Genomic DNA, 19,125 nt, shown 5'->3' on the forward strand with positions numbered 1-19,125 from the left:
TTTATCTTTCGGTCAAACTCCTTAATTTGTCCAGAATCTATGTGTCTGACTCGCCCGATTATTGCAAACCAAAATCGTGACGTATGTATATGTGAATTGATTTCTCGATGACGCAGTGGATCCGCGGGGAGGAATTCCTTCCTTCACCTCCCCCTAAAATAAAACGCCTGAGGATTTGGCCTGCCAAGAGCAAACATCATGACGCCTATGATGCAATTGAACAAGGGGGTGGGTGTCCCTAAATCCTGCGACAATTCTCCGCTCATTTCTCCAGGAACAAACTCCACTAGTGGAACTATTTGACAGTAGCACCCGACCCGTGTGAAGGACAGAAAATTACAATCAACGGCCCTTTGCCCCCCTCTGGTGGGGGCGAAACGCTCGCTGCTAAGACTTCTCGAGACGGATATCATACAGATCTCCGCGCACTTAGCACCGCGGCTGCTCCGCCATTGGTGAAGAGCAGGGCCACTAGAGCCTGCCAGTGCCGATCACCGGGCCAAATGAAGCTATCTGAGGTCAAATTTATGGGCCCCCGGACCCTGGGGGCGTCTGCTCGGTATTTGAGGTGAAAAGTTGAATCCTTTGTGGCTTGTTAACATAGAGGACTAGATGAGCTTTTTGGATTACACGCTGTTTCTCCCATGACTGCTTGAGAGATATACAGATGTATTGCTCTGCCAGGCCGTGGCTATCATGAGTCCCGTGCCCTCTCCACTACACGGGTCAACCATCTCAACGCCCCAACTCTAATCCAAGGCGAAGCGCACGGATCTGCAGCGTGGCTAATGACGATGGGCCTCCTATGAAGCTTACGGCCGTGCTAAGACACATTTACTGTGCCCAAGTCCCCATGTGCTGGGTCCTGTTGGCCATTCAGCGGCCAGCAAATACTTCCATATCTCCAGACGGTGTCCCACCGCCAGTCTCCATCCAACTATTTGGAAGGCACATGGAGTCTTCACTGTTGCCTGCGGCTGCTGGAGCACACAGCATCAACATGGTGGGGCAAGATGGGGGTAGAAGGCTTTGTTCCCCTGAGAATCGTTGGATTTGGGGTGTGAAGTAGCCCTATAAAACACGCAGCCCTCGGACATCGTCCCTGGGATCTTTGTAAAATCTTCTCACTACTCGTTGTCCTCCCTTTCCAGTCATTCCTTACACTCGGTTAATACCGTCCATTCATTTTTGAGACCAACTCAGTCACTCTCTCTACCAACATGAAATCCTTCGCCATCGCGGCCGCTATCCTGGCCACCACTGCTGCTGCCCTCCCGACCAAGATCCTCAACGGCGGGTCTCCTGTCTCGATCCCCTCGGGTGTTCCTTCTTGCCTGCCTTCGGGCATCATCCCCTCGGGCGTCCCGGTGCCGTCTGGCATCCCGACCTGCCTGCCCTCGACCGACTCTAGCAGCCAGGGCACCAACGCCGCCTCCAACACCGCCTCTGGCGCTGCCCAAAATGTCTTCACCGTGACCCACGAGTCGAGAGACATCCTCGTCCAGCTTCAGCCCAAGTTTGCCGGCCTGCTGGAGAACGTCAACCTCCCCACTGGCTCTGCCCCCGTCGGCCAGGTCATCTCGACCGCCTCGGAGCTCAAGGACCTGTCGAACCCCACCAGCTCGACCTCGGGCCTGCTCACCGTCGCCAGCCAGGGCCAGGTGTTCCTGATCCAGCTGAACAAGACCGTTACCGACCTGCTCTCCAGCCTCGGCCTCGCTCAACTCCTGGGTCTTGACCAGGTTGGCCAGATTGTCGGCTCCGTCCTCCCCGCTGCCCCCAGTCTCCCCGTCAAGCGCGACGCTGTCTCCGACGTGATGACTATCACCAACGAGCAGGGCGAGGAGCAGGTTGTCAAGCTCGAGGGCGGCCTCCTGAGCCTCCTTACCGGCCCCTCGCTCGCCACCGTCGAGGGCCCCATCGGCAAGGCTGTCGGCTCTGCCCAGTCCGTTCCCGAGCTCAGCTCCCAGATCCCCCAGGGTGCCGACGCTACCAAGTACATCGCCGTTCTCGCTGAGGATGGCTCGCCCCTCCTCGTCCAGGTCACCTCCACCACCGCCGCCGCCCAGGGCCTCCTGTCTGCGCTCGGCCTGTCCCAGATCCAGACCTACGTTGGCCAGATCACCAGCCCCGTCGCCGCCTCCGGTGCCACTGGTGCTCTCCCCATCGCGTAAGTCTTCCACCCTTGATGGGTCATTGTTTCTCTCTCTTCTATCTTGGTTTCCTCTTGTTGAAGCCCCTCGGGCTGCCTGCGAGAAACTAGCGAATGTACCGACGACGAACATGAGGAAATCCTCCACCGTTCTTTTTTCCCCTCTTTTTAATTTTCTGTCAAGCATCCCGTTCTGTATCTAGTATATATGGACGGAGTTTTGAAATACCTTTGGGAACTCTTTTTTTGGAATGTATATCCATACCACCTCTGTACCATTATCTCTATTTTTTGTTCCTCGCAGCCATAGACTATATTTCATGAAAGAAAGAAATCATTTTAAATATGTGATTTGCGTAGATGTCCAAATAAATAGAAACAAAAACAAAAACAACTACCCATGCAATCCTTCCCAGTAATTGTCTCCTGGCTCATACGCCTTGTATAAATCCTTGCACCGAGGATTTTCATAGTCCTGCACCGTGCCCATCGGCCAAATCGGCACAACGCAGATCTCATTCGGGTCGCAGCCGCGGCACCTCTTCCACGATGCCCACCCCAGGTACGTGATCAAATCCTGGATCTTCTGCGTCGCCGATTTGAGCGCGGGCTCGGTCCATGCGTCGAGAAGTGTCGAGCAAATCCGGTGCGTGACGCCGTAGACAGCACGCGCCGCAAGACTCTGGGCGTCGTGAGACTCGGGCAAGAACTGCGTAGCGCAACGCTCGGCTTCGAGGGAAGAGTTCCGCAGATTGTAGTCAATGAACGGAGACAGCACCCGCTCAAGCTCGGTGTGAAGGGTCTCGAAGGTAGATATCTTTCCCGAGGCAAAATACGCCAGCTCGTCGCTGTACCGCGTGACAACCATGTCGGCGGTTTCCTGCCAGTTCCATGTGGGTTTGAGAGCGTCGTGGGTCATGATAAGAGACGAGAGTTCGTTTTGCATGGCTGCCACCTGGGATTCATCAACGTGGGTTAGTCGAGGCAGGGGGCCCAGAGGGAATAAGTCAAGGTCTTGTGAAAAAGCCGTCACGAAATTGTCGTAGTTCACAGAGACCCGGTTGCCGCCGACTCCATCGTATCGCGCGGCGATGGCGCGCAGCCAGCGCAGCGCATCGGGCTTGGGACGACGAGGCCCCTTTCCTTTTTTCCCGCTGTCGGCCTCGTCCTCGGGGTCGAAGACTGCAACCTGGGGCATTTTGGTTGCAATATCGTCTTCCTTGGGACCATTTTCTGGTTTTACCACGGTCACGCGTTCGAGTGTTAGGCTGCGCTCAAATGCGCACAGAATGATCTCAAACCCGGCCTCCATCCGGATGATACCGTCAATGCGGCCTGCCCATGCCTCCTGCGCCATCTTGCAGATCTTCTCCGCACGCTCTCGCTCCGGCCATCCGCCACCCTCGCCAATCGTGTCGTTGAACAGAATCACGTCCTGGGAGTCGAGCGGGCCTCTGTCGGACTTGGCGGCAGACATCCCATCCACATACAAGAGCCGCAGATCCTTCAGTGTCGAGTAGGTATGGAGATAGCCATGGACGGCCGGATTAGTGCTTTCCGACGGGACATCGACATGGCCACTATCCGCCTCCTCGTCTCCCCGCCGACGCAGCTCCTCGTGCTGTTGAAGGAGCTTCTTGTGTCCATTACCCGGGTGTGGTAGCGGGTGCGGCGGAGTCCCGCGCATATTCTGGGCAAAGACCATGGCATGTTCGGGCTCGAAGGCTAGCCACTCGGTCCCATTCACGAAGCTTGATTCCGAGGTCCCGTGGTAGAAGTGCGTGCCGGCGGGCACGCTCGCCAGAAAGAAGGATACGCCGTTGTGGTGGACAGACGAGCCCCACTGGCGCATGGAATCATGGATCGTATTGAATATGTGGTTTGCATTGCGGAGAGGTGCGCTGGCATCGCTTGGAGACACTGCTAACCCGGCGGCAACGCTGAGTAGAGTGCCCACTGGGAGCAGCGTGAGTGGGGGCCGCATGGTGGGATGGTTGATTCGGTAGATTCAGTGTGGAAGCCGACTCCCCAAGTCCGTGATCAGTCTTTTTTTTAACCGTTTGAACAGAAAGAGTGATCTTCCCCGGATATAAATGAGCTGATTGATAACGAGGTTAGGGCTGATGCGACGACAGAGACGCGTCATCGAGGCTTAAACCCGACACTAGTGATCTTCCGTCGGATAGAGCGAGCTCGGAGCTAAGAGATGCTAAAACATCAGAGAATAACAAGAAGTGCTTAGTTCGATATGAGGTTGGCGTCAAAGAAAGAACCGAGCAGAATAGACGGCGAGTAGTTAAGAGCATATCGGCCACCAAATGCCTAACCGATAGTCTCAATTCCACGCCCAAGCAACTCAAAAACCGCAAAAGAGAGAGAGAGATGGAAAGCAATGCTGGGTGTTCAACTCCCCAATTTTAAGCGGAGGCAGCTTGCGTTGGCTTACGCGGGGATCCATCGATCAAAGACCCGCTCAACTCACCCAACAGCGACAATCCCACATGCCCCCGACGATGTCGGCCGTCCGCTCACTGGCAACGGTGTCATCCTCCTCATCGTCACCCCGCACTCTTCTCCTCACCCTCGACGCCTTCGGAACTCTCTTCTATCCGCGCCCGCCCATCCCCGAACAATACGCCGCGATTGCCCACGACTTCGGGCTCTCCCGCACAGTCACCGCAGACACCCTCAAACCAGCCTTCAAGGAAGTATACCGCGCACAAGCAGCCCGCTACCCGAACTATGGGCGCGCCGATGTCCTCCGTCAGCGATATGGTGGGCCGCGGCAGTGGTGGGAGGAGGTGATACAGGGGAGTTTCAGTCGCGCGTTGATCAGCGCGCAACCTCAACAAACGCCAGATAAGACGCCATCCAAGGAAGATGCGTCCGCACATCACAACAACAACAACAATAATACCTTGGATCTGCCCGCGGGCATGGTCGACGTTCTACTGGATCGCTTCGCGGGGGACGGCGGCTACGCACTGTACGACGACGTCGCGCCCTTCTTTGCGCGCATGCGCCAGATCAAGTCCGCAGCGGCGGAAGCACCATTCGACCGCGTCTTGCTAGGAATCATCTCGAACTCGGATGACCGGGTCCCTGCCGTGCTGAAGGCGCTCGGCGTGCGCGTGGGCGATGTGCGCGCCGACCAGGATCTGTCCAGTATGGAGCTGCCCGGGTTCGAGGAGCGGCGCGGCGGCGGCGCGGGGGAGCCGATTGTGCCGGCACACGAGCAGACTCTTGTTCGCGACCTCGATCTGGACTTTGTGATTACTAGCTACGAGGCTGGTGAGGAGAAGCCCAGTCGGAAGATTTTTGATGTTGCGAAACGGCAGGCTCAGAGGTTGGCTTGCTCGTCTTCTTCCGCGCATACCTCGACCCCTGCGAGTGCGGATGGTCCCGATAACTGGGTCTGTGTTCATGTGGGAGATGACTATGCGAAAGATTATCTTGCAGCCAAAGATGCGGGCTGGGAGAGCTACCTGCTTCCTCGAAATTCGGGAGATCAGCATTCGGATGCGAGGACGATCCATTCGCTGCTAGATTTGGCCGAGAATCTCATACAGGCTGGCCCTAGATGAGAGTTTGGCAGATATGTATTGAACAAGGACATTAATCTTCTCTCTACCAACTTCCAGAGTCACCACCCTGGACTTCTTAGTGTCACGTTTTTAATAAAAATTCATTTAGATTTAGAGACCATGCCCACTTGCACAGTATCTTTTAGTAGCTAATTCAATCTAATGCACGCCGCTCATAATGCCGAAACACAGTACGCCACAATCCAGAGTCTGAGGAAGCCTATCAGCAGATCAATCCGAAGCCAAACAAAGAATCACTAACAAGCGCCACAAGAAAACCGGCTTAATCCCACTGGCCCTTGCTGGCTAATGCGTTCAATCCACTACCAGCATGCTTGCTCAGCAACTTGGCAAAATTGGACCCTCCACTGCGCTGCTTCAGACGAAGCTCCCGCTCGCGTTCCTTCTCGCGCGCCGCAGTATAAGAATTGACCGCACTGCCCTTCTTCGGACCCGACGCGGGTTTCGAGACGCGGTTGGAGGTGCTTGAAGTAGACGTGCCCGACGAGGAAGACGAGCCGGTCGTGACACGACGGAGGAGTTGGGGTGGGCGGAAGCCGACGGGACCCTCTTTGCTGCCGCCACTGTGGAAGGCAAACTTGGTGTTTCCAGACCCGGAGGCTGAGGCTGAGTTGGAGGATGCTTGCCGCAGCAGGGCGAGACGGTCGACGACATGACCCCGCGTACGGCGTGAGTGACTGGGCTTGGAGAAGCCATCGTGTGAATGAGGGTTTGAGCCATCTTGCTGGATCTCTTCGGCGCTTGCTGCGTCTGCGTCTTCTTCCACGGGATCTTCCGCCTCGGCGGCATCGTCGTCGAGGGAAGCATCCTCGTGGAAGGAGTCGTACTCAGGGGTTTCGGTCAAGAAGGAAAGAGTCTCACGAATTTCAGCCAGTGTTGCCGGTTTCTTTGACATTGCACTGGCGGGCGTGCGGCGAAGGTGAGGCGGCGGTCGATTCGTGATGTCTTCAGCAGAAGGTTCGAGTGGCCGCTTGCGCTTGTTGCTTCCATTTGCGTTTGCCCCAGAATCGGTCTGCTCCTCGGAGGCTACGTTCTGTGAAGATTCTCCTTGGGAGCCACTCTCCTTCTCATCGAGGAAGTCCAAGTTAAAGTCATCCTCGAAATCGCGGTCCTCTACAGCCTTGAAGAAGGCTGCTTTCTTAGGATTCTCTGCAATTTCACCGATTTTGTCGTCGGCAAGAAGAGCCTTGCGCATTTTCGCAAACTCACGCTGCTTCTCGCGTCGGCGCGCCAGGCGCTCATCATCTGAGTCATCAAGATCGAGGTCATCATCAGCTCCTTTGCGGCGGCGCAGAGCTCCAGTGGTGATATCTTTGAGCAGCTTGGCGACGTCCTTCTCGTCGCGGTTTCGTTCTTGTACCCTGTAAGACCGTTAATAAATCATCATTTGACTGAGAGCAACAGGGCGACATACGCATTGAGCGCGGCAAGTTGTTTCTCATCGACAACTTCACCGCTGTTGTCGTTGATCATCTGTTGATCGTATGCGTTTTCTTCGCCATCGCTGTCATCACTAGCACCTCCAAGTCCGGCATATTCATCCTCGGATTCCTCGGCAGCCTCTTCTACAATGTCCTTCGCCTTGCTGGACTTCTTGTTGAATGCAACCGCGGGTTTCTTGGATGCCTTCTTCATAACATTGAAGGCATTGGCATCGATTTCAAAGTCACCTTCATGGTGTTCCTCTTGAATCTTGGAGAGCTCGACGGCACGTCCTCGTCGTAGATGTCTGCTCTTTCGATCCGCAATGGGCGACTGGCTCTGACCCACCAGGACCGTGTCGACCGTCGACAGGGGCGGTGTTTCCCTAAACCGTTTTGCGGGATCAAAGGGCGAGAACACGAAACCTTCATCTTGCGTTGGATCGGGAAGCTGCGAGTATTGGGAGAAGTGAAGGGGAGCAGGGGACTCTGATACCCTGGTGATATTTTGGCTAAAACCTGCCATGAAATCAGGCTCATCGGGCTGCTCCTGACTATCGCGGACGAGAACCTCGGAGTCCTCTTTCCGAAGGCTAGGGACAGGCTGACCGGGGTCGGGGAGGGAGAATGGGACGGTTGCAGAGCCTGGTTGGCTATCGGCAAAATTGTCACCCAGAGTGCCAGCAAATGCTTGAGTAAGACCCATCGACATATTACCGGGTGTCCCCAGACCGGGGATCTGAGGTCGTTCGGCGGATTGAGCGGTATTGTTTGCAGGCCTCACAGGAGTCGAGGGTGGCTGTTGTTCTTCGTCTTCGTCGTCGCTGACCACGCGGGTAGGTCGCTTCCTCCGGGCTGCTGGGACCTCGCCTTCCACATCTGAAGGTACACCTTCGGACTGTTCATCGGCAGACGAGTCGTCTTCGTGAGCCTCCTCCTCGAGAAGATTCTCGTTGTGGTTGGCTCTCTCCTCATCGTCTTCATCCTCATCTTCGTCGTCTCCGTCAGCATCACCATCTTCGTCAGAGCCAGACAAACGATAGTCATCGTCATCCTCTTCCTCATCATCATCCTGTCCCTTCTTGGCAGCTTTCTCCTGACGGGCAATTTCATCTGCCTCTTGACGGGCTTTCTCGACCAGGTTTTCAACGTCATCCTCCATGGCTGCGCGTTCTTCGGCGGTTTCAATGTGCACCCCCTTGGCTCTGAGTTCCTCAATGCGCTCTCGCCTCTCCTGGGCAGCCTGTCGCCTGGCTTTGAAGAGTAGGCTAGCCGAGAGTTCCGCGGAGTTCATCGAAGTCATCTTTCGTGTTGGAGAGGTCAAATGCGCTAATGCCTTGAGCTTTGTCATGGATGGAGATTCTTGCATCTTCTTGGCAGGTAGGTTCTCGAATGCGGCAATGCTGCGACATTTGGCAGGCGAAGTCACCACCTCAAAATCGCTGTCGGAGTCTTCATTCTGGTGCTGAGCGACAGAGTGCCGAGAAAGAAGTACCCGGACCGGCGGCTGGCTCAAAGGACGAGACTCCTTTTTGGGGTTGGCAATTGCTGATTGGGCCAACTGAGCTTCGGATTCTTTGGAGACCTCGGCCTCTTTGGGCATCGACTTGCCGTCCATTGACTGGCCGGTGGGGTTATCGCTGACGATGGCGGGCTTTTCAGCATCTGATGGTCCGAGGACGGGCGAGGTGTGAGGCGTATCATTGTGCTTTCGGCCCTCTCCATCAGACGAGTTCTGGGACCCAGCCGTCGATGATGAATTAGCTGTGGGCTGCTGTACGGCCGGAGGCTCTGGCTGCATAAAGTTGAAGCGGGCGAAAAGGCTCTCTTTGGTGATCTTCTTTCTTGTGGTAGCCTGGTGAGCTAACTGCATGTTGCGGCTCATTCGCTGTGTTTCCCGGCTCATCTCTTCCAGAGCCTTCTTGCTTGCCTTTCGGGGCTGTCGAGGCTTCTGCGTCAACTTCCGGGCGGCGCCAGGGTCATCGTCTCCGCTCTCCTCTCCAGAAAGAATTTCAGAGCTAAACTGCTTCATCCGGGATCTGCTGGCAGCTTTTTTCTCGGCCTCGAGTTTTTCGCGCTCTTCTCGTTCCTTGCGCTTCTGCGCGACGAGTGCGAGGAACCGAGCATTGCTCTTGGGATGCTCTTCGGCCTCAGATCCTGTATTTTCGTTCTGGGCTTGGGTGTCATTACTCGGGCCCGTTGGTGAGGACACGAACAGAGGGGAGAACTCTCGGGGACGCGGCGGCGTGCCATTTGATTGATTATCAGGTGCCGGTGACTCCTTCGCGTTGGCATTATTCCTCCTTCTCGGGCCAGCCGCAGGAAGATCATCATCACTAGAGTCGTCGTTTGGTGTGGGGTCCTTTTTCTGGGTCTTTTGTGTCTGCTCCCTTTCGGTTCGGAGAGCCTTGGACAATCGAGCAAAAGCCGAGTCTTCTTGATTGGGCCCAACCTCGTGCAAGTCAGAAGTCTGGCCCTGCATCCGAGCAGCCATCCGGCCCTTTGGTCGGACAATATCCTCCGCATCGTCGGAATCGCTGTCTAACGCCTGGGCTGGACTCCGCTCCTGCGTTTCGGCATTATTTTCTTGCGGATCACTCTTCGAGATCGCGCGTGTGGGTTTGGTGGCTTGGTTATCAGACTCCGAGTCACTGTCAAATGCAGCCATCATAGCTTTGATCTTTCGGCCTGGCGTGAGAATGTTGGGCGAACCGCCAGCGGACGACGCGCTCCGCGTCGACCGCGGTGTAGATGGGGATGACATTTTGTATGTTGGGGTATCGTGGATTGTGGATTCTATGAAAGAGGGGAGATCATGGTTTGATCAATTGGGAGGGGAAGGTAGGGTGAGGGTCTGTCGAGGCTCCACGATCAAGGGCGCATAGTCCGGACGCGATGCGCGTGCCTCGCGTTGCTGGGACGAGCACGTGACTGCTATCTTATCGCGCGTCACTTACAGAAATGGACCAATCAGAAGCCAAGACCGATGCAAAACTCGCAAATTGACCGAGTCAGGCAGCTTTAGCATCAATTTGGATGTTCTTATGAATTGGTCTTTTATGCCTTAAAGCAGACCTTCGTAAAACATCATCTTCATGATTTCAGAAAATTTTGCTATTATTCACAAGATTTGAACTGCCCTTGTGTGGTAAAGTACTGTGCTGGTGCTCCATTTCCGTTGCTCTCATAATACAAGTTCCATGCAGTTTCTGAACTGACGCCACAAAGCCTCACGCCGATTTTCCCATAAAAAGCAGAGGAAAGAAAAACCTAGAAATAAAAAACAAGATGGAAAGAAAACATCGAAGCTCTCATTCCATGGTGCACATCATCTGTGCACTCGGACGAGCTACTTGCCTGCCGATCTCACGGGTGGGACAGAGATCGGAGATGTCGCTTGAAGAAGCCGAAAAAGCCAGGGCGTCTAGATATCAATATCCAGATCTAGATCCAGGGCAGCAATGTTCTCGTCATCCGTGTTGCGGTAGCTGATCATGAAGCCGCTCTGAGGCTTCTTCGGGGTAGTACCCGTCTTCGAGGTAGCGGCTTTAACAGGGCTGTCGGTTCCGGACTTGGGGGTCTCCTTGGAGCTATCGGTGGAGGCAGCATCGGCGGGCTTAGGTGCCTGCTGGGGCTTCTCGTTGACGTCGTGATGGGTCTTGGCAACAGTGCGCACACGCATGAAAGGATCCGCAACAGCCTCGCCACGTGCGACAGCCGCAGCGGCTTTGCGCGCCGCCTTGCGCTCCTCGATTTGGGCCCGACGCACGTTCTCGTAGTTGAGCTTCTGGTTGCGGAGGTTGATCTGGTGAACGCGGTCGGCTTCCAGGCGCGGCTTCTCGGGGCCGTCGAGATGCATGGACGTTCCCCAGGAGAGCTGGGGGTGGAGAAACGCGTGCAGGTTTTTCTCCGCTTTCTCGATTTCCTCCGGGTCCCCGACCTCCTTGGCGAACTTCAGCTCTCGCTCCAGATCGTAACGCCGAAGGATGTTCTTCTTGTGGTCGAAAGCGCCTTGCTTGCGCAGCTTATCATCCAGCTCCTCGCGCGTGAACCGGTGGTTGATCAGACGGTTGATGTCGGCAACCTTGGACGACAGCTTGGCCCGAGTAGCCATCTTGATATCCTCAACAGCCAAGGTCTTGCGGTAACGATTGTACTCGGCCTATCGTAGTGTTAGCAGTCGTGGAGATGTTCGTAGGAATGTGATTGATAAACCTCGGTAATTGGCGAGTCAGAACAGGCGATGAAAGGGAATTCCCGCACGGCCTTTCCGTGAGCCAGATTTGCATATTGATCGGTGATGAAAGGGCGACCATTCGCGGCATCCATGGCATAAGGCTTACCCTTGGCGAAGCCTTCAAAATGTTAGTGCCAAGTCAAGACTACCGAGGGTCGTGTCAGATACATACCGGTAATCAGGCAAAGACGGTACTCGTTCTGGTTAGTCTCTGTGTTCGGGCCAATGTTGATTCGAGCATAGCAGCCAGTAATGGCATTCTCGAATCCTGGGTAGAAGCAGACCTGGGCAAAGTTGCTGCGGCCGACGCGGGCACGTTGGATCTCCCGGAGTTCGGCAGGCGGTTCGTCCTTGGGTGCAGAGGGAGAACGATTGACGCGGTCATCCAGGTCGACGTCGCTTTCGGCATCTGCATCCTCATCGGTCGACGTCTTGGAGCGGGATCGGCGGCCCGAGGGGACAGGGTCGCGGCGACGCAACTCATCGCGCTTTCCCTTCTGTTCACGCTGGCGCTTGTAAGCCTCAATGGCGCCCGAGGTTTCCCCAACCTTGCGGCCACCGAGAGTAGTCTTCTGGCGGGAGCTCTTGCGCTGGCTGTCATCCAAGCCAGCAGACCCTGCCTTGCGCTTGGCTTTGGCAGCAGCCCGAGCTTCATCGCGCTCACGCGACGCAAGAAGACGACGCAGAGCCAAGTCCTGGTTGTGGCGATCGACCTGCTGAGCACGCTCGGAGAGCAGCTCCTCACGCTGAATCTCAGGCATAGCCATGACGTCTCTCTTCTCTTGGGCTGAGTAGTACAACTTGTCGTATGGGAAAATGGGACGGTCCTCGTCGTCGGTGGCAGACTTGCCAGCGTCAGACTCGGACTCGGACATGGAAGCGGAGTGGAGGGAGTGGTGGGACTCGGCGTCAGAGCTGCAGGGGAGGCGGTATTAGTAGAAGTTTCCGGATGGTGAGGGGCGATGCTCACATTTCACCGTCCTCGTCTTTCACCTTGCGAGATCGGCGAACCGATTTAGCAGTGCCTTTGCGACCCATTGTGGCAGAAGAATGATCGCGTTCGGCAGCTGAAGAAGCTGATTGTGCGGGTGAATGGGCATTGTCTTTTGGGGGTGGTGAATGCTCCTCCTCTGAGTCCCCCGCAAGAGCCAGAAGCTCAGCATCCAAATCGTCCGCCATGGCGAATAGTCCTCAATAGGCTGCCGCCCTATATTCCCCTCAATTGCACAACCTCTATATATTGCCAGACACCCAGCCCCTCAGCACAATATCAATGGATGGCTGAACGATTCACTCCTGACGAGGATTCGCAACGAGTGATGGGTTTAAGGCTGGCGTCCAAAACGACCAGGCAAAGACGTGAATCTCGATACGGAGAGTGCCCCAGACTTGACGATGGCGCTGTACAAGGTGGCAAGCAGGAGACGGGGTATCGAGCAAGGCGCAAGGATGATGGTCGCAAGTTGGCCTCTGCCTTTCTTGACGTTCCGGTGCCAAGACCGACAAGCGCGCGGCTGCGTCGGAGACTTCTAAGCGACTTCCGTCCTCGACTCGATGTCATCCAGCTTCTAATCTATATGGCATCCATGGAGTCTCTTCCAGCGCTTCGCAGGTGTGCTTTGGCACAATGTCGACGACCATCTCGAGCCTCTCTCGTTTTCCTTGACTTCCTCGCCCCCTCGACTCTCCGCCACCACCAAACCCGACAAGCCTCGACCTCGGGCTCCTCCGGTCCCTCCAAACCTCGCTATGTTCTCAGCAAGCAGCAGCGCGAATATCTTGACGGCGCACTTCGAGTCAACCAAGCAGGTGAGCTTGCGGCGACCCTGATCTATACCGCCCAGACCCCTCAAGTCGTCCGCTCCCATCCACACCTCCGGCCCTTGATGAAGCACATGTACGACCAGGAAGCAGGCCACCTGAAGACTTTCAATGGTCTTGTTGCGAAGCATCAGATCCGACCCACTGCCATGTACCCCGTATGGGAGGCAGCCGCGACGTTTTTGGGCTGGTCGACGGCTGCCCTAGGCCGGGAAGCGGCCATGGCCTGCACCGAAGCAGTGGAGACTGCGATCGGAACACACTACAATGACCAAGTCCGAGAGATCTTATCCTGGGAGGCCGATGCCGATCGACGGGGAGAGGAGCTGGATGACGAGCTCAAAGATATGCTGTCCACATTCCGGAGGATTCGCGACGAGGAACTAGAGCACCTTGACCATGCCGTGGCGAATGATGCCAAGGAGGCCAAACCATACGATCCGCTTGTCGATGTCATTCGCCTCGGCTGCCGAACTGCCATCAAAATCAGTGAGAGGGTTTGAGGGGCCTCAGATGTATATCCTATCGCAATATGTACTATAGTGTCAACTTGACTTAAATGTATCGTTTTCAGCGCTTTGTCGGTATTCTATGTTATATATATATTCGTCCCTTCACAGTTTTATGTACCCACGCCTCGCTCTAACAGCAGGGTATCAATCAATCCAATCTTCCATAGCCACCAAAAACCCCTCATGGGACTCGTTTAATCATTCCATTTATTCGTCGGATCCCGCATGGTGTTTCTGCAAGTAACCCACGAAGCCCTCGGAGAACCTCACAACTTGCTGGTAGACCTCCTCAAACCCATTGGCACCCCCATAGTAGGGATCCTGCACAACCTCCCCGCCTCCAACGCGATCGTGCAGCTTGCCACCAGGTCCAAAATCGCCAAAGAGACGGACCTCGGCGACCTTGGCATCGACACCCTGCTCAGCGATGGCAGCATCAGCCGCAGCTCTGGTAGATCTCGACCCAGACCTCGGCGCAGCCTTCCTCTGCAGCGATGCGATCACCGAGTCGCGCACATCCAACAGATCGCGTAGGTTATATTTGTCCATGGCGAGAAGGTAGTCGAAATTCAAGAAGTCTTCCTTGGTGACTTTGCGGGCAGCGTGGTTGTAGTTGGCGATCCCATGGCGGCGCAATGTGGACATGGTGCGCGAGTCGGGAGGTTCGAGGCTGTGGTAGGCACCTGTGCCGGCCGAGTCGATCTCGTCGATGAGGGAGGGGTGGGAGGCGGCCACATTACGGAAGACTCCTTCGGCCATTGGTGACCGGCCTGTGTGGTGGGTTAGGTGGTTGTCACGGAGGCATTGGGGCATTGAGTGTGGTGACGAACAGATGTTTCCTAGACAGACGAAGAGGACGCTGGCGGGGCGCCCGGTGGAATTGGAGGCCATAATTGTAAGAAAGTGTGTTTGATGTCGTGTACTCCAGGACAGTAAGGTGTCGAGGACGAAGTATACCGGAAGTCCTCGAGGTCTGTGCAGGCGGGGATTATCGATCGGGGAATTCGTCACTGTGGCTGATCGCTGTATGCTCAGCCTTATTGTATTATTGTATTATTGATACTTTCATTCTTTTTCATCGATCTCGCCAAGATCTCACTCTAGGCACCCAGAGTAATATGATAGTCATATGCTGATCTCACTATTCATAGTTTCATAGTGTAGGCAGCGTCGTTCCTCGTGCTCTAAAAAAAGAGTAACCAAGGAACCGCCACAGCCAGGGGGGCCCGCGTGCCGGTGGTTGGCCCAGCGATGAGGCGTCGAGGGTGGAGCTGTTTCAGCGCAAAATCATTTCTACCTTTACACTGCGATGACACCGGAGGATTTATTGATTCTATATTCAGTTGAACATATTTCTTCGTTTTTTTTTCTTCTCTTTTGTTCTGTTATTTATCTTTTTTTTTTTTTGAAAAAAAAAAGCGACAAGAAAACAAACCGAGTCAAGCACACTGGAGCATCGTGCACCTGATCCCCCCCCCCGATCGGCGTCAACACCAAACAGTGGGCGTGTTCAATTCATTCAGCGGGTCTTTGCATGCCTCTGAGCGACTGCTCTTCCCTTCATTTCCCTCTACCTCGGTCGTCTCCACCCTGAAACTTGAGAGTTCTGGCGGGCCTGGCAAGCTAGTGATTTCCTTCCACCCGTGGACTCTTAGCATTCCACCTGGCGCTCCTGGCGCAATCTCCCACCCCCTGTCAGCGTCTTAGGGCGGATTCAGCTCATTGGACTCAAATCCGAGGCCAAAGAATTGCACCATGTCCTACAACCGAGTCGGTTAGTGTCCTTTTCATCTCTCTCTCTCTCTCTCTCTCTCTCTCTCTGTGGCTGTTTGCGATCTGTTTCACGGTCGCATTGCGCTGAGATCGGTGCTGGTCATTGATTGCATTGTGTGCTTTGGCGCAAACCATCGCGATTCTCCATATATTGCGCCTAGATTAGAATCCTATTTCGCAAACTGACCATGCCTGCGCCAGATCCCTTTGGGGACGAGAATCGCTCGCCGATGATGAATCCCCAACATCTGAACAGCTACAACAATCGGACGCCTTCTCCTGGTCGTCCGCTCGATACCTACCAGCTCTCTGACAACCCATATGGGCCCACCGGGCATCTGCCCATGCCCTCCAGCGATCGCCTGGCCGAACAACCGACTGTGAGTATTTCGCGTGGTGATCGATGAAGGGTCGGCAGGGCAATACTAATTGCTTTGGATGTAATCGCTAGTACTCGGTTGAGAATATCCATAATTCCTATGGCCACAACGAAACGTATGAAGGACACGGTCGTCCTTATCCCGGGTACGAGTATTCGGTTGACCCCGAAGCCCACCACGATGCCTACTACACTCAGCCTTACCAGCCATCGCACACCCCACATGACGATTGTGACTTGGGCCAGTACCCAGAAGGCGGGCATACCCCTTATGACGACCAAGCGCCTATGTTGCAGCAGCCGGAGAACCCTTTTGGGCCGGACTACTCCAATGATTACCAGGATGAGCCCCAGCCAACCCCCAGCCCGGCCCCCATCCGGCGGTGGAAGACCGTCAAGGAAGTTCAGCTCTTCAACGGCAATCTCGTCCTGGACTGTCCCATTGCGCCCAAACTGCTCAGTCAGGTCCCGCACGCCGAGGCCCCGGGCCGCGACGAATTCACGCACATGCGATACTCGGCGGCCACTTGCGATCCGGCCGACTTCTTTGAGGAGCGGTTTACCTTGCGCCAGAAGCTTTTCGCGAAGCCCCGCCATACAGAGCTTTTCATTGCCGTGACCATGTACAACGAGGATGATTTCTTGTTCGCCCGAACCATGAGCGGTGTGTTCAAGAACATTGAGCACATGTGCTCGCGCACCAGCAGCAAGACCTGGGGTAAGGATGCTTGGAAAAAGATTGTGGTTTGCGTGATCAGCGACGGCCGTGCCAAGATCAATCCGCGAACCCGTGCTGTCTTGGCTGGTCTGGGTGTGTACCAGGATGGAATCGCCAAGCAGCAAGTCAACGGCAAGGACGTGACGGCGCACATCTACGAGTACACGACACAGGTGGGCATGGAGTTGAAGGGCAACCAGGTTCACCTCAAGCCGCGCTCGGGGCCCCCAGTCCAAATGATTTTCTGCTTGAAGGAAAAGAACCAGAAGAAGATCAACTCGCACCGCTGGTTTTTCCAAGCCTTCGGCCGCGTGCTGGATCCCAACATTTGCGTGCTCCTGGATGCCGGTACGAAGCCTGGCAAGGACTCGATTTACCAACTGTGGAAAGCCTTTGATGTCGAGCCCATGTGTGGTGGTGCTTGTGGAGAGATCAAGGTCATGTTGTCGCATGGCAAGAAGCTGCTGAACCCGTTGGTTGCCGGTCAAAATTTCGAGTACAAGCTGAGTAACATTCTGGATAAACCCTTGGAGTCCTCGTTCGGCTTTATTACGGTGTTGCCCGGTGCCTTTTCCGCCTACCGGTACGTTGCGTTGCAGAACGACAAGAACGGACAGGGACCGCTTGAGCGATACTTCTTGGGTGAGAAGATGCATGGTGCCAATGCTGGTATTTTCACGGCGAACATGTATCTGGCCGAGGATCGAATTCTGTGTTTCGAGATTGTCTCCAAGCGCAAGTGTCGCTGGCTCCTCCAATATGTCAAGTCGTCGACCGGCGAGACCGATGTGCCCGATCGCATGGCCGAATTTATCCTGCAGCGGCGTCGTTGGCTCAACGGCAGTTTCTTCGCTGCTGTCTATGCCATTACCCATTTCTATCAGATTTTCCGCAGCGACCACAGCATCTTTCGCAAGTTTGCGCTGATGATTGAGTTCATCTACCAAACGATCGCTATGATTTTCGCTTGGTTTGGCATCGTACGAATTCCTCCGGTTCTCTTTATATCTATTTTTTTTGGCACTGACTCACTTTCACCAGGGTAACTTCTTCTTGGTCTTCCACATCTTGACAACGTACCTGGGTCAGAAAAACCTCTTGGATAAGGCGGGTCAGGTGCTGGGCATCGTTTTTGAATGGCTTTACCTTGCAACTCTGGTTACATGTTTCGTCTTGGCTCTTGGTAATCGACCGGGTGGATCGAACAAATTCTACATGACCATGGTCTACTTCTGGATCGGCATCATGATTTATTTGTCCTTCGCGGCAGTGTTTGTCACGGTCAGGTCGATCCAGTCCGAAGTCAAAACGGACCACTTCACGGTCAGCCATCTTTTCACCAACGAGACTTTCTTCACGATTATTGTCTCGCTCGGATCGACGTATGTCATGTGGTTTATAGCCTCGTTCATCTTCATGGATCCGTGGCATATGTTCACTTCCGTACGTATCTCCCCCATGGTTGTGTTTTGGGCCTCTTCTAACGTTGATTACAGTTCATCCAATACATTTTGCTGACACCGACCTACATCAACGTGCTGAACATTTACGCTTTTTGCAACACTCACGATATCACCTGGGGTACCAAGGGAGACGACAAGGCCGAGAAACTGCCGTCTGCAAACCTGAAGCCCGGTGGCAAGGTCGATGTGAACATCCCTCAGGATGACGGCGATCTCAACGCGCAGTACGAGGCCGAGCTGCTCAAGTTTGCCGTCAAGCCGCCCAAAGAAGTCGAGGTGATTCCCGAGGAAGAAAAGCAAGCAGACTACTACAAGGGTTTCCGCAGTGCTGTCGTGCTGGCCTGGGTATTCTGTAACTTTGCTTTGGGCGCCGTCGTGCTCAGTGCCGCCGGCTTGGACAAGCTTGACGGGAATAACAGCAAGAACTCCGAAGACTCCGAGAAACATCGGTCAATGATCTACATGAAGGTCGTGCTGTGGAGTGTGGCCGCGCTGTCCATGTTCAAGTTCACTGGTGCCATGTGGTATCTGGTTGTTCGCATGGTGAGTTTTGTCTCTGCTTCTGGCTATGAGGGTCTCTTTCCCGGTGTTTATGTATACTGACTTTTTCTCTTTTAGTTCCGAGGCGTTTGATTCGGTGTTGAGGCATCGGTATTGACTGTGCTTTTCCTTCAACCCCTGCAGCATCTTGCGTGTTTTCATATATCCACGTTGTTTTCGATACCACGGCGGGCCCGGTCTGGTAAAGCAATGGAATTTGGAATGGTGTAATATGTGTGACGAATTCCCCCCACGGCATGTTTCGTTTTCTTTTCTGTTTCTCTCTCTCTCCCTGCCTGGTCTCATGGCATGGCATGATACGACATGATGATATCTCTGGGTTTTAGGTCCGGGTCTTGTTTACTCATGGGTTTAATGTCTCGAGTGCTTTTTGCATGGGATCCATGAGTTCAGGGTTGGAGGCTTTGTGGGGCTTGTGTACTTTATGTATTTCGAGGTAGATATGAGTTTTCTCTTTTGCCGGCTTAGCATATGTAGATGTAG

The 19,125-nt window shown here is 54.6% G+C and overlaps 8 protein-coding genes across 8 annotated transcripts; 4 read left to right on the plus strand and 4 right to left on the minus strand.

Annotated features, from left to right (window-relative positions):
* Positions 1-1,220: 1,220 nt before the first annotated feature.
* On the plus strand, positions 1,221-2,174 carry NUU61_000857 (uncharacterized protein; the record flags this gene model as incomplete). Its single annotated transcript, XM_056651440.1, has 1 exon — positions 1,221-2,174. One exon carries the CDS (start codon positions 1,221-1,223, stop codon positions 2,172-2,174), a length of 954 nt encoding a protein of 317 aa, XP_056516290.1.
* Positions 2,175-2,546: 372 nt separating this feature from the next.
* On the minus strand, positions 2,547-4,136 carry NUU61_000858 (uncharacterized protein; the record flags this gene model as incomplete). Its single annotated transcript, XM_056651441.1, has 1 exon — positions 2,547-4,136. The coding sequence occupies one exon, from the start codon at positions 4,134-4,136 to the stop codon at positions 2,547-2,549; it is 1,590 nt and encodes a 529-aa protein (XP_056516291.1).
* A 529-nt stretch (positions 4,137-4,665) lies between these two features.
* NUU61_000859 (uncharacterized protein) lies at positions 4,666-5,736 on the plus strand (the record flags this gene model as incomplete). Its single annotated transcript, XM_056651442.1, has 1 exon — positions 4,666-5,736. The coding sequence occupies one exon, from the start codon at positions 4,666-4,668 to the stop codon at positions 5,734-5,736; it is 1,071 nt and encodes a 356-aa protein (XP_056516292.1).
* Positions 5,737-6,019: 283 nt separating this feature from the next.
* On the minus strand, positions 6,020-9,942 carry NUU61_000860 (uncharacterized protein; the record flags this gene model as incomplete). The annotated part of the gene is made up of 2 exons (XM_056651443.1): positions 6,020-7,118; positions 7,172-9,942. 2 exons carry the CDS (start codon positions 9,940-9,942, stop codon positions 6,020-6,022), a joined length of 3,870 nt encoding a protein of 1,289 aa, XP_056516293.1.
* Positions 9,943-10,602: 660 nt separating this feature from the next.
* On the minus strand, positions 10,603-12,594 carry NUU61_000861 (RNA polymerase-associated protein; the record flags this gene model as incomplete). The annotated part of the gene is made up of 4 exons (XM_056651444.1): positions 10,603-11,340; positions 11,394-11,533; positions 11,588-12,330; positions 12,386-12,594. The coding sequence occupies 4 exons, from the start codon at positions 12,592-12,594 to the stop codon at positions 10,603-10,605; spliced, it is 1,830 nt and encodes a 609-aa protein (XP_056516294.1).
* A 98-nt stretch (positions 12,595-12,692) lies between these two features.
* On the plus strand, positions 12,693-13,739 carry NUU61_000862 (demethoxyubiquinone hydroxylase family protein; the record flags this gene model as incomplete). Its single annotated transcript, XM_056651445.1, has 1 exon — positions 12,693-13,739. One exon carries the CDS (start codon positions 12,693-12,695, stop codon positions 13,737-13,739), a length of 1,047 nt encoding a protein of 348 aa, XP_056516295.1.
* Positions 13,740-13,955: 216 nt separating this feature from the next.
* Positions 13,956-14,639, minus strand: ltpA (tyrosine protein phosphatase LTP1; the record flags this gene model as incomplete). The annotated part of the gene is made up of 2 exons (XM_056651446.1): positions 13,956-14,518; positions 14,579-14,639. 2 exons carry the CDS (start codon positions 14,637-14,639, stop codon positions 13,956-13,958), a joined length of 624 nt encoding a protein of 207 aa, XP_056516296.1.
* Positions 14,640-15,709: 1,070 nt separating this feature from the next.
* Positions 15,710-18,684, plus strand: chsA (chitin synthase I; the record flags this gene model as incomplete). Its single annotated transcript, XM_056651447.1, has 4 exons — positions 15,710-15,901; positions 15,973-17,598; positions 17,660-18,061; positions 18,115-18,684. The coding sequence occupies 4 exons, from the start codon at positions 15,710-15,712 to the stop codon at positions 18,682-18,684; spliced, it is 2,790 nt and encodes a 929-aa protein (XP_056516297.1).
* Positions 18,685-19,125: the final 441 nt, after the last annotated feature.

The sequence above is a fragment of the Penicillium alfredii genome, assembly GCF_028826965.1.
Source record: "Penicillium alfredii strain IBT 34128 chromosome Unknown utg000001l_segment0_segment0, whole genome shotgun sequence".
Classification (NCBI taxonomy): domain Eukaryota; kingdom Fungi; phylum Ascomycota; class Eurotiomycetes; order Eurotiales; family Aspergillaceae; genus Penicillium; species Penicillium alfredii.